Raw genomic sequence first — 12,418 nt, forward strand, 5'->3', positions numbered from 1 at the left:
TGATTGTTTGTTGCACCGTCTTTTCATTTTTGTAGCCTAGGACTCTTGCCACCGGCCCTCTGTATTTCAGAAGAGGCATAGTGACCTGTTAGGAAGTCGGATTTTTTTGGCCCAGAAAATGACCTCGAAGATGTACATGGGAGGGATGCGCAGTCCTGAGGGTCTGAGCCCGGCCCCCAGCATCGCAGGTGGGGGAGGGGGCTCTTGTTTTCCCCTAAGAGTCTGAAAGATTCAAATGCCCCTTTTTAAATTATCATCTATTGATTGGGTAGAGACAGCCAGAAATCAAGAGTGAAGGGGGAGCTAGAGAGGGAGAGAAATAGAGAGACACCTGCAGCCCTGCAGGGGGGGGGGGGGGACCAGGGGCTCGAACCTGCAGCCTTGTGCTCTATATGTGCGCGCTTAACCAAGCCCACCTCCGCCTGGGCTCCCTGTATTGATCTTTTCATGAGAATTGACCGGAGAACCTTGCACCTCGGGGTCGGTGGCAGTGCCTGGGCTCGAACCTGGAACTTCGAGTCTCAGGCATGAAAATCTTGCTGTGTTATTGCTGCACCCCCCCCCCCAAACACCCCCCCCAGACTTTTTGGGGGCCTCTTTTCCTGACTCAGAGCTCCAGACCAGAGGTTCCAGATGTTTTCTGTGGGAGAGAAAAGGGGAAGGTGACTCGTGAATGAATAGCCCAGGCTTCCCGCTACCCTAACAGAAGTTTTATTTATTGATTTGTTTATTTTGTTTTGTTTTGGTTTTGCTTTTGCCCATAGATCCTGAATTCCAGGATTCAGCCTGGCTGTGAGTGGGAATTGAAAAAGACAACCAAAGGCTGACTGTAAGTTGGACTTACTTTTCTGCTGGGTTTTTACCTCGTTTGTTCCTTTCCCAAGTGTCCTGTTCAGCTCTGGCTGATGGTGGTTCCTGGAATTAAACCAAGAGCTTGGAGAATTTGGAGCCTCAGGCAGGAGAGGCTCTTTGCATAACCATTATGCTATCTACCCCCTGCTTGCTTGTTTTTAAGAAAGAAAGAGGGGGGGCCCCCCCCGGGCAGTGGCCACCTCATTGAGCTTACCAAATACAGTTTGCCAAGACCCACATTGACATCTCAGATCCCAAGCTTCAGGGGAGAAGATTCTTGAGGGGTGAAACTGAGCTGGAGGGGAGGAGTGTGTGTGTCCCAGTTTCCTCTTACCCCCCCCCCCATCCCTCTCTTTTTTAAAACAAAAAATTTATTCCCTTTTGTTGCCCTGTCCTTCCTTCTGAATTTCGGTCTCTATTCCAAACAAAAATAGAATGACAAAAATTTTTTTTCTTTCTTTATTTAGAAAAGTTTTTTTTATTATCTTTATTTATTTATTGGCTTAGAGACAGCCAGAAATTAAGAGGGAAGTGGGGAATAGAGAGGGAGAAAGGCAGAGAGATACCTGCAGCCCTGCTTCATTCACTACTTGCGAAGCTTTCCCCCTGCAGCTGGGGACCGGGGTCTTGAACCTGGGTCCTTGCGCATTGTAACATGTGCTCAGCCAGGTGCACCACCACCCGCCCCCATTCTTTATTTGTTGGATAGAGACAGCCAGGGACTGAGAGAGATAAAGAGACAGCCCGGAAGAGAGACTCTTTCTCTCCCTTTTTATCTCCCCCGTCCCTTTCAGTTTCGCTCTCTGTTGTTTAATGTATTTATCTTTTTTTTTTTTTAAAGAATTTATTTATTTATTCATGAGAAAGATAGGAGGAGAGAAAGAACCAGCCATCACTCTGGTACATGTGCTGCCGGGGATCAAACTAGGGACCTCATGGTTGAGAATCCAATGCTTTATCCACTGTGCCACCTCCCAGATCACTGTATTTATCTTTTTTAATGTTTTTTTATTTTCCCTTTTGTTGCCCTTGTTGTTTGCTATTATTGTTGTAATTATTGTTATTGATGTCGTTGTTGTTGGATAGGACAGAGAGAAATGGAGAGAGGAGGGGAGACAGAGAGGGGGAGAGAAAGACAGACACCTGCAGACCTGCTTCACCGCCTGGGAAGCGACTCCCCTGCAGGTGGGGAGCGGGGGCTCGAACCGGGAAACCGGGATCCTTAAGGCCTGTCCTTGTGCTTTGTGCCACCTGCGCTTAACCCGCTACGCTACCGCCCGACTCTCCAATGTTTTATTATTATTATTGTTATTGGATAAAACCAGGAATTGAGAGAGGAGGGGAAGACAGACAGGGAGAGACACAGAGAGACACCTGCAGCCCTGCTTCACCACTCTCAAAGCTTCCCCCCCCGCAAGTGGAAGGGGGGGCCTTGAACCCGGGTCCTTGCACATTGTAAGGTGTGCGCTCAAGCAGCTGCGCCACCACCCGGCGCCAACAGCAATTCAGTGAGAAGGGCAGGGACACACACCAGAACGTCACTGATCACTGTGGCCCGCCAGATGCCAGGGACTGAACTCAAGCCGTCCTGCTTAAGGGTCTTGGAACTCAGCCACCGCGCCACCTCCCAGGAGGCTGCTGAATTATTTTCTCGCCATTTCCTTTACTAAGAACCTCACTGAAGCCGTACCATGGGGTGGATTTTGCTTTAAGAGGGTCTGCTCATCATTTCCTACTAGGTGTCTGTACTGCTGTGAACAACATAGTGTCTTTGTAGTGCTGAAGACAACTGTGAAATAAAGTCATTTCATCTGAAAACAAAAAGAGAAGAGAAGAGAAGAAAAATGAGTTGCTTTTGGGGCCAGGCAGCTGGGCTGGACACTGTGACTCCCCTTGGAGGGTGGACTGAGTAGCTCAGGCTGCTGTGAGCCAGACACCACAGGCCTTGGTGAGGACCTGAGCGCAGATGCTGGGAGGATAGCTTAATGGTCGTGCACAAAAGACTTCATCGCCTGAGGGTCAGAGTCGCCCCAGTTTCATTTCTCAAGAAGCAAACTAAATCACAACTGAGCAGTGCTGTGGTTAAAAAAAGAAGTGGACTGTTTACAAAGCCAGCGTAGACATTTCCGTCGCATTTGGAGATAGTTTGGGCCAGAGGGAGACAGCATCTTGGTTCCGCAAAAGCCTCTCCTGCCTGAGGCTCTGAGGTCCCGGGTTCAATCCCCAGCACCATCACCAGCCAGAGCTGAGCAGGGCTTTGGTGAAAAGAAGAAAAAAAAAATCCTCATATGTAAAGAGCTGAAAAAAACAACAAGAAAGCCGGACTGTGGAGACAGCAGGATGGTTCTGCAAAAAAGACTCCCCTGCCTGAGGCTCTGAGGTCCCAGGTTCAATCCCCAGCACTACCACCCCCTATACCAGGTTGAGCACACAGGTCAGTACACACAAGGGCTTGAATTCAAGTCCCTGCTCCCCACCTGCAGGAGAGTCTGCTGGTGTCTGTCTTTCTCCCCCCTCTCTGTCTTCCCCTCCTCTCTCCATTTCTCTCTGTCCTATTCAGCAACAATAATAACTACAATAATTAACAAGGACAAACTGTTGTATGCTTTACATTGGGTTCTAGTTCTCCCCCGCCAAGAGAATTGGATCAGTCCTGCTAATTTCGTGGGCCCGCTTGGCCCCGCCCCAAGGAACCCCGAGAGGGGGTTCCTGAGTTCCAGAGAGAGAGTTGGAGAGTTCCACAGTTGGAGAGTTGAAGAGTTCCAGAGTTCCAGAGTTAGAGGGTTTCAGAGTTTCAGAGTTCGAGAGTAAGAGAGAGTTCCAGAGTTGGAGAGTTGCAGAGTAAGAGAGAGTGCTTGAGCCGCCGCAAAGAGACAGCAGAGTTCTGTTTGGTGATTAGTTTGTCTTAGCTTATGAATCGTTGTCTGAATAAAGAAATACAGCTGCCCTGCCCAGCCGTATGTCTCTGGTCGTCTCTGTTACCCGCCCTTGAAGCTAGCCCGCCCAACAAGAGCCTTCTAAAATTTTAACAACACACAACAAAAGGGAAAATAAATAAATAGGGGGTCGGGCGGTAGCGCAGCGAGTTAAGCGCAGGTGGCACAAAGCGCAAGGACAAGCGTAAGGATCCCGGTTCGAGTCCTGGACTCCCCACCTGCAGGGGAGTTGCTTCATAGGCAGTGAAGCATGTCTGCATGTGTCTGTCTTTCTCTCTCTCCACCTCTCTCTTCCCCTCATCTCTCCGTTTGGCAACAACAACATCAATAACAACAATAATAATAACCACAACAATGATAAAAACAACAAGGACGGCCAGGTGGTGGCGCATCTGATTAAGCGCACACATTACAGTGCCCAAGGACCTGGGTTCAAGCCACTGGCCCCCACCTGCGGGGGAAAGTTTCACAGTGGTAAAACAGGGCTGCAGATGTCTCTCTGTCTCTCTCCCTCTCTGTGTCTCTCTCAATTTCTCTCTGTCTCTACCCAATAATAACAAAAATTAAAAAGAAAAAGCAATAAGGGCAACAAAAAAGGAAAATAAATAAAATATTTAAAAAAAACGAGATAGAGAAAGACACTTGTAAAATCACTTAACCACTTGTGAAAGGTCCCTCCCTCCCCCGCATGTGGGTACTGGGGACTTGAACCTGGGTCCTCAACTCCTCCCAGCCTTTCCGTTCTGACCTGAGGAGCGCCTTGTCCTCGCAGGCGATGGTGTCCTTCGAAGACGTGACTGTGACCTTCAGCAGCGAGGAGTGGCAGAACCTGGACGGGGCCCAGAGGAGCCTGTACATGGACGTGATGCTGGAGACCTACAGCAGCCTGGTGTCACTCGGTGAGTCCGCCGCCTGGCCTCCAACTGGCCAGCCGCAGCGGGGAAGCCCTCCTTGGGGCTCTCAGGATCCAGCACCCCGGCTCAGGCTGCAGGCTGACACAGCGAGTGAACAAAGGCGTCACCACGCACCAGGGCCCGAGTTCAAGCCCTGCTCCCCATCCACAGGGGGGAAGAAGCTCCACCAGCAGTGGGGCAGGGCTGCAGGTGTCTTGTCTGTCTGTCTGACTGTCTCCCTCTTTATCTCCCCCAGACACTCAATTTCTCAATCTCTCTCGTTTTTTGTTTTGTTTTGTTTTTTGCTTGCCTCCAGGGTTATGCCTGGGGCTCGGTGCCTGCACGGGCGAATCCGCTGCTCCTGGAGGCCATTTTCTCCATTTTGTTGTTATTATTGTTGTTGTTGTCATTATTATTGCTCCTGTTGTTGTTGGATAGGACAGAGAAAACTTGAGAGAGGAGGGGAAGCCGGGGAGAGGAAGACACCTGCCAGCCTGCTTCACCACTTAGGAAGCGACCCGCCCCCCACAGGTGGGAGTGGGGGTGGGGGTGGGGGGGGCTCGAACTGGGGTCCTTATACTTGGCACTGTGTTCACTTAACCCGCTGTGCTACTATTTCAATCTTTCCTCTGTGTGTGTGTCTTTCTCTCCCTCTCTTTTTATTAGTATTTTAATTTTTACTATCTTATTGATTTATTGGATAGAGACAGCCAGAAATAGAGAGGAAAATGGGGGAGAGAGAGAGAGAGAGAGACAGGACCCAGGTGGTGGCGCACCTGGTTGCTGGTGGAGCGCACATGTTACAGTGTGCGAGGACCTGCGTTCACGCCCCCGGGCCCCTCATACAGTGGGAAAGCTTTGCAGGTGGTGGTGACACAGGGCTGCAGGTCTCTTTCTCCCTCTCCCTCTCTCCCTCCCCTTATCCTCTCAATTTCTGGCTATCTTTATGCAATAAATAAATATAATTAAAGAGAGTCGGGCAGGTTAAGCACAGGTGGCTGCGAAGCGCAAGGACCGGCGGAAGGATCCCCGTTCGATCCCCGGGCTCCCCACCTGCAGGGGAGTCGCTTCCCAGGCGGTGAAGCAGGTCTGCAGGTGTCTGTCTTTCTCTCCCCCTCCCTGTCTTCCCCTCCTCTCTCCATTTCTCTCTGTCCTGTCCAGTAAGAACAACATCAGTAACAGCAATAATAATAACCACACAATGATAAAAACAATAAGGGCAACCTAATAGGAAAATAAATAAATTAATGAAATATTAGGATAAAAAAACACTGAGTGATTGTCAGTCTTCAAAGACTGTGGCCTGGAAGCATTTGGACCAAAGGCCGCTGTTTGTTGTTCCATCCCCAGGGCCCAGTCTTACCAAGCCCGTGGTGATCATCAAGCTGGAGGAAGGAACTGAGTCCCAGCTCGTTGAAGAGCCCCCAAGTCAGAGCCTCTCAGGTCGGTCGCTTACTGTGGCAGGGAGAAGGCGGCCCCACACGGAGATGGTGGTTGCCCCGGGCTGATTTTCACCAGTGGTTTTTCTCCAGCCAGATTCAGAAAACTCCCTGTCATGTTTCCTGATTTCTGCTTTTCAATCTTCTGATCCAATCTGTCCATCCTACGGGGCATAAGATGCTCTTACTGGGGACCAGGCAGTGGTGCAGCCATTGAGCACAAAATCCCATCCGTTAAGGACCCAGATTCAAACACACGCACGCGCGTGTGCGCGCACACACATACACACACACACACACACACACACACACATCTGGAAAGGCGAAGCTTCACAAGTAGTGTCTCCCTTTCTTTCTTTTTTTTTTTTTTAAAGGCCCCCAGGAGCAGTGGTTTTTTTTGTTTGTTTGTTTTTGTTTTATAAAGATTTTACTTATTTATGAGAAAGACAGAAGGAGAAAGAACCGGACATCACTCTGGCACATGTGCTGCCGGGGATTGAACTCAGGACCTCATGCTTGAGAGTCCAAAGCTTTACCACTGTGCCACCTTCCAGACCATGTATCTCCCTTTCTGTAGCTCTGTCTTACTTGCTATCCAGGCAAACGCTAGAAGAAGAACTTGCTATCCAAAGAAAAAAGTTTAAGTCTGGAGGTGAGACCGTCACAGTTCTGCAAAAGACTCCTGCCTGAGGCTCTGAGGGCCCAGGTTCAATCCCCACCACCACCATCAGCCAGAGCTGAATAGAGCTCTCGTGTGTGTGTGTGTGTGTGTGTGTGTGTGTGTGTGTGTGTGTGTGTTTCTCTCAAATACAATAATTTTTAAAAGGGGGGGCCAGACGTTGGCACACCTGGTTGAGCACACAGATTACGTTGCGAAGAGACCCAGGTTCGAGCCCCTGGTCCCCACCAGCAGGGGAAAAGCTTCACGAGTGGTGAAGCAGGACTGCAGGTGTCTCTCTGTCTCTCTCCCTCTCTTTCTCTCCCCCCCAATCTCTCTCCTATCCAATAAATGGGAAAAATGGCCTCCAGGAGCAGTGGATTCGTGGTGCTGGCATCAAGCTCAGCGATAACCCTGGAAGCAGCAGATACCAGGCCAGCAATAGCCCCCCTGGACAGTGCGCTGCTGTGCGGTGTGCCACCCATGTTCAAGCCTGGCCCCCGCACTGGCACTGAAGAAAGCTTCTAGTCTCTTCTTTGTCTCTCTCCCTTCTTTCTCTGTATCAGCAGTAGGGCAGGGGTTCACGGCACCAACAAAGTAGTCCATTTAAATAGCGTTCTGCTGGCTCACTGGGTTGAGCGCACATGTGACAACACGTAAGGACCCATGTTCGAGCCCCTAGTCCCCACCTGCAGGGGGAAAGCTTTGCAAGGGGGTGAAGCAGTGTTGCAGGTGTTTCTCTGTCTCCCCCTCTTACCTCCCCCTGCCCTCTCGATTTCTGACTGTCTCTATCCAGTAAATACATAAAGATAATAAATAAAAAGGTTTTGAAAAAGAAATAAGTGTTTTGCTTTGTCATGTCCACGTTCCAGGTGTGAGCCCAGCCCCTGCCACACTGGAAGAAGCTTCAGTCCTGTGCTTTTGTACAGGTTCTCTGCCTCTAACATGAATAAATTTTTTTTAAAAAAGAAACATCTTTTAAAAAAGTTTTTTATATTTATTTTCCCTTTGGTTGCCCTGGTTGTTTCTCATTGTTGTAGTAGTTGTTATTGATGTCATCGTTGTTGGATAGGACAGGGAAATGGAGAGAGGAGGGGAAGACAGAGAGGAGCAGAGAAAGACATCTGCAGACCTGCCTCACCGCCTGTGAAGCGACTCCCCTGCAGGTGGGGAGCTGGGGGCTCGAACCGGGATCCTTACACCGGTCCTTGTGCTTTGCGCCACCCGCACTTAACCCGCTGCGCTACCACCCGACTCCCCGCAGAAACATCTTTGATTTGACCTGCTGGCAGTCTTTTTTCATTTTTTGGCCTCCAGAATTATCACTGGAGCTCAGTGCCTACACTCCAAATCCACTGCTCCTGAGGCCTTTTTTTTTTTCCATTTTGTTGTTGTTGTTGTTACTATTATTGCATAGGACTGTGAAAAATCAAGAGGGGGGAGAGAAAGACAGATACCTGCAGACCTGCTTCACCACTTGCGAAGCAACACCCCCACCCCTGCAGGTGGGGAGGCGAGGGGCTTGAACTAGATTGTTGATCAGATCTTTGTGTTTCACACTATGTGCGCTTAACCCAATGTGCTACCGCCCAGTCCCTGGCAATCTTTCCTTCGTTTTTCCAAAGATTTTATTTATTAATGAGAGAGAGAAAGAACCAGACATTACTGGGGATTGAACTCAGGACCTCACACTTGAGATTCCAACGCTTAATTCACTGCGCCACCTCCCGGACCACACTGGCATTCACATTTGTATTGTAAATCGCCTGTAATTTTTATTTTTTTAACGTCTGTTACGAAGATAGTGGGGAACATCTCTTATCTTTATTTCTGCCCCACAGGACATGCTTAGCTGCGGTTCACAGGTAGGGGTATTTGTATCTTTTAGATGCCCTGCCCGTGGATGGCCTAGCCAAGAAGGACCAGAAAAGTCAGGACAGACCACTGTGTCCCGTGGTGACCACCACCACCATCAAAACCACCCCCGACAAAACTCTGGCCGAGGAGAAGGACGACTTGGGAAAGACCTTTAACCTGATCTCGGCCTATGTTTCCGACCTGTTCCTCAGCAACGGGAACAGCTCAGCAATGGGGCCCGACGGGTCGCGCTTGTGGGAGAACGTGCCCTATGACGGCAGTGCCGAAGAGGACCCCCAGGAAAACACGCCAGCCGCCCATCCCTTCATCTGTCCTGAGCCTCCCGCCTGCCCCCAGCCCACCCCGGCTCCGAAGCGGCCTCCCCGGTTGAGCGAGCGCTGGCCAGCCTTCCCCACGGAGGCGGCACCGAAGGCCCACGGCAGAGCCCTCACGGGAGAGTCGGGCCGCACCTTGAAGGACTACAGAGACGCCGCCGCCGACCAGCCCCTCCTCCTCCCCACCAACCCCGCCAAGCGGACTCGCCTCGGGGAGACCGAGTGCAGGTACAGCGAATGGGGGGAGACCTTTCTCGAGAGCTCGGAGCGCTGGAACCTCTTCCAAGACTTGGAAGGCGCAGAGCAGAAATGGAATCCCGGCAGGAACGTCCTGAACAAGAAGCGCCACCTCCCGAGAAGCCAGTTAGCGGGGGAGACTCTAGAATGTAACGTCTGTACCAAAACCCTCTCGAAGATGTCCAGCCTGGCCGAGCACCAGGTCACGCACACGCACACGCACACACACGCGATGGCCAACTCGTACCCGTTCCCCACCGCCTACGACAACTCGGCCGCCTTCTTCAGCAGGTACCCGGCCTTCGAGTACAACGACTATCTCAAACCTTACCTCGTGGGGCCGGGTCTCTTTGTCTCCCAGAAATCCCGCCCGGGCGCCAAGCCGTACGAGTGTCAGGAGTGCGGGAAGGCCTTCTCCCAGAAGACCAGCCTCATCGTGCACCAGAGGACGCACACGGGCGAGAGGCCCTACCAGTGCAGAGAGTGCGGGAAAACCTTCGCCCAGCAGGCGGGCCTGATCGTGCACCTGCGGAGCCACACCGGGGAGAGGCCGTACGGCTGCAAGGTGTGCGGGAAAAGCTTCTCGCAGAAGTCGGGCCTGACGGTCCACCTGCGGAGCCACACGGGGGAGAGGCCGTACGGCTGCCTGGAGTGCGGGAAGAGCTTCTCGCAGAAGGCCGGCCTCGTGGTCCACCTGCGGAGCCACACGGGGGAGAGGCCGTACGGCTGCCTCGAGTGCGGGAAGAGCTTCTCGCAGAAGGCCGGCCTCATCGTGCACCGGCGGATCCACACGGGGGAGAAGCTCTTCGAGTGTCGGGAGTGTAAGGAGTCCTTCTCGCAGAAGGCCGGCCTCCTGGTGCACCAGCGGGTCCACACCGGGGAGAAGCCCTACCAGTGCGCGGAGTGCAGCCAGGCCTTCTCCCAGAAGATCGTCCTCGTCGTCCACCAGAGGATCCACTCGGGTGACAAGCACTACGCCTGCCCCGTGTGCGGCAAGATCTTCTTCCAGAAGAAAGGCTTCAACCGCCACCAGAAGATCCACACGGGCGAGAGGCCCCACCGGTGCGCGGAGTGCCCCAAGACCTTCATCCAGAAGTACGACCTGACCCGCCACCAGAAAACCCACCTGGGCGCGAAGCTCTTCCAGTGCGTGGAGTGCACGCGGACCTTCACCCAGAAGATCGGCCTCACCAGACACCAGCGCACCCACGCGGGGGACAAGGCCTACGAGTGCGACCAGTGCGGCAGCACCTACTCCCACGAGTCCATCCTGATGGAGCACCGGAGGATCACCGCCCACGCGCCCGGCCTCCCGGGCCTCGACCCAGGCCTCCAGACCTCGCTGATGTTTGTGGCACCCACGGCGGATGGATGCCCCGTGGTGACCGTCAAGGGTGAGTGACAGACCGTCCACAGGACGTCCGCCCGTCCAGCTTCCCCACTCCTCCTCCCCCCCAGCGCACTGAAACTTCCAGAGACTCGCAGGGCCACGAACGAAGCTTCTGGAAGAACGTTCCAGAACAGGAGGTTCAATGGATTCTTCGGATCTGGTTTTTGTCTGCCAGGGACTGGCCACATGCGCCCACTCGACTCCTTAGCCCTTTCTGGATTTTCAACCTCCTCCTCCTCCTCCGGTTACGTACGTCCGGAACTCCCATACCTGACTTAACTCCCGCGCAGGAGACGTGGGCATGAGTGCCTCTGGCATCCCATACCCCTGGAGCGCCAGAGTGTCCGTAGTTGCCAGCTTGACTTGGGTGGCCGTGGTGGGGGAAGGCGGGAGGGGGTGAGGCAGGCTGCCCCTGACTTCAGACTGTGCTGCAATGTGTGTGTGTGTGTGTGGGGGGCCTGTCCACACCGGGCAGCCGCACTCTTGAATCAGGAATTGAACCTGAAGCCATTTCACCCTTCCAGAATCTTCCAGACAACGACAACTAGCAAACCTGGCTTGTCACGTCTCACTGCCACCAAAGTCTTTTTTTTTTTTTTTTTTTTAAACCAGAGCACTGCTCAGCTCTGGCTTCTGGTGGTGTCGGGGATTGAACCTGGGACCTGGGACTTGAGAGCCTCAGGCATGAAAGTCTCTTTGCATAACCATTATGCTATACCCCTACTCGTCAAAGTCATTTTTAACCATATATATTTTTTTTCCCCCTTTTTCCTTTCATTTTCTTTCTTCTCACCCCTTCCCACCACCACCAACGGAGCCCTGCTCAGCCCTGGCTGACGGTCATGTCGAGGTTTGAACCTGGGACCTCAGAGCCTCGGGCAGGAGATTCTGTTTTCAGAACCATGACGCTATCTCCCAGACCCAACGAAATCATTTTTAAAAACCAGACCATTTGTCTTTGAGCCTGATCTCACCTCTGTCCTTACCTGCTGGTGTATGACCCGGAAAACTGTGGTATTTTCTACTTGTTTGTTTGGTTTGGTGCCTCTTTTTTTTTTTTTTTTTGCAGGGAGGGGGTTGTTGATTTTGTTTTTGTCTCAACTAGAAGTCCACCCTTGACTGCTGTGCTGTGTGGTTCTGGACCCCTCCCTCCTCTCGCTCTCCTTCTCTCTCCCTTAGTTGCCTATTAAACACTTTTATTTATTTCTTATAGGATAGAGACGGAAATTTGAGAGGCATGGGGGAGAGCTAGAGAGGAGGAGAGACCCCTGCCACCCTGCTTCACCGCTCGTGAAACTATCCCCCTGCAGGTGGGGACAGGGACTTGAAGCTGGGTCCTTGTGCATTGTAACGTGTGCATTTAACCAGGTGTGTCACTGCCTGGCCCCCAGTCCTTATGTTTGCTATTATTATTATTATTATTATTTACCCAGAGCCGTGCTCAGCTCTGGTTTATTATAGCCGTGCTGAGGATTGAACCTGGGACCTTGGAACCTCAGGCATGAAAGTCTTTGGCGTAGCCACTCGGCTATCTACCCTATCCTCACCCCCACCCCCACCCCCACCCCCAAGCCCCATCTGTGTGCAGCTCTGAGCAGGGAGATGCGGTAAGGGGGCGCCCAATGGAATCCCCGGCTTCACTTGTGCTGCTGGCTCTTGTCACACCTCCCTGACCTTAGTGACACTCCTCTCGACAGAATCTTAAGTCTTGATACCAGGGGCCAGCCAGATCGATCCCAGGAGTCTCCTGGGGCCTCCTCTTGGTTCCCCCCCCCCCCTTAGCTTTACGAGACCCTGCATCGCCTGTCCTCCACCCACCCC

The 12,418-nt window shown here is 52.4% G+C and overlaps 1 protein-coding gene across 4 annotated transcripts in view; it reads left to right on the forward strand.

Moving 5' to 3' along the window:
- Positions 1–10,892, forward strand: part of LOC103115234 (zinc finger protein 33B-like) — a 20,733-nt gene extending 9,841 nt beyond the window's left edge. For 2 of the 4 annotated variants that reach the window (XM_060181580.1, XM_007524983.3), the window contains exons 2-5: positions 765–829; positions 4,561–4,687; positions 6,032–6,124; positions 8,667–10,892. In XM_060181580.1, the coding sequence (XP_060037563.1) occupies positions 4,564–4,687; positions 6,032–6,124; positions 8,667–10,609 (2,160 nt within the window). In that variant the 5' untranslated portion in view covers positions 765–829; positions 4,561–4,563 and the 3' untranslated portion in view covers positions 10,610–10,892. Of the gene's footprint in view, positions 1–35; positions 189–764; positions 830–2,629; positions 3,287–4,560; positions 4,688–6,031; positions 6,125–8,666 lie in introns of all 4 variants that reach the window. The other 2 variants (XM_060181581.1, XM_060181579.1) reach the window with 2 other exon arrangements.
- Positions 10,893–12,418: the final 1,526 nt, after the last annotated feature.

Source organism: Erinaceus europaeus, chromosome 23 (assembly GCF_950295315.1).
Source record: "Erinaceus europaeus chromosome 23, mEriEur2.1, whole genome shotgun sequence".
NCBI classification, from domain to species: Eukaryota; Metazoa; Chordata; class Mammalia; order Eulipotyphla; family Erinaceidae; genus Erinaceus; species Erinaceus europaeus.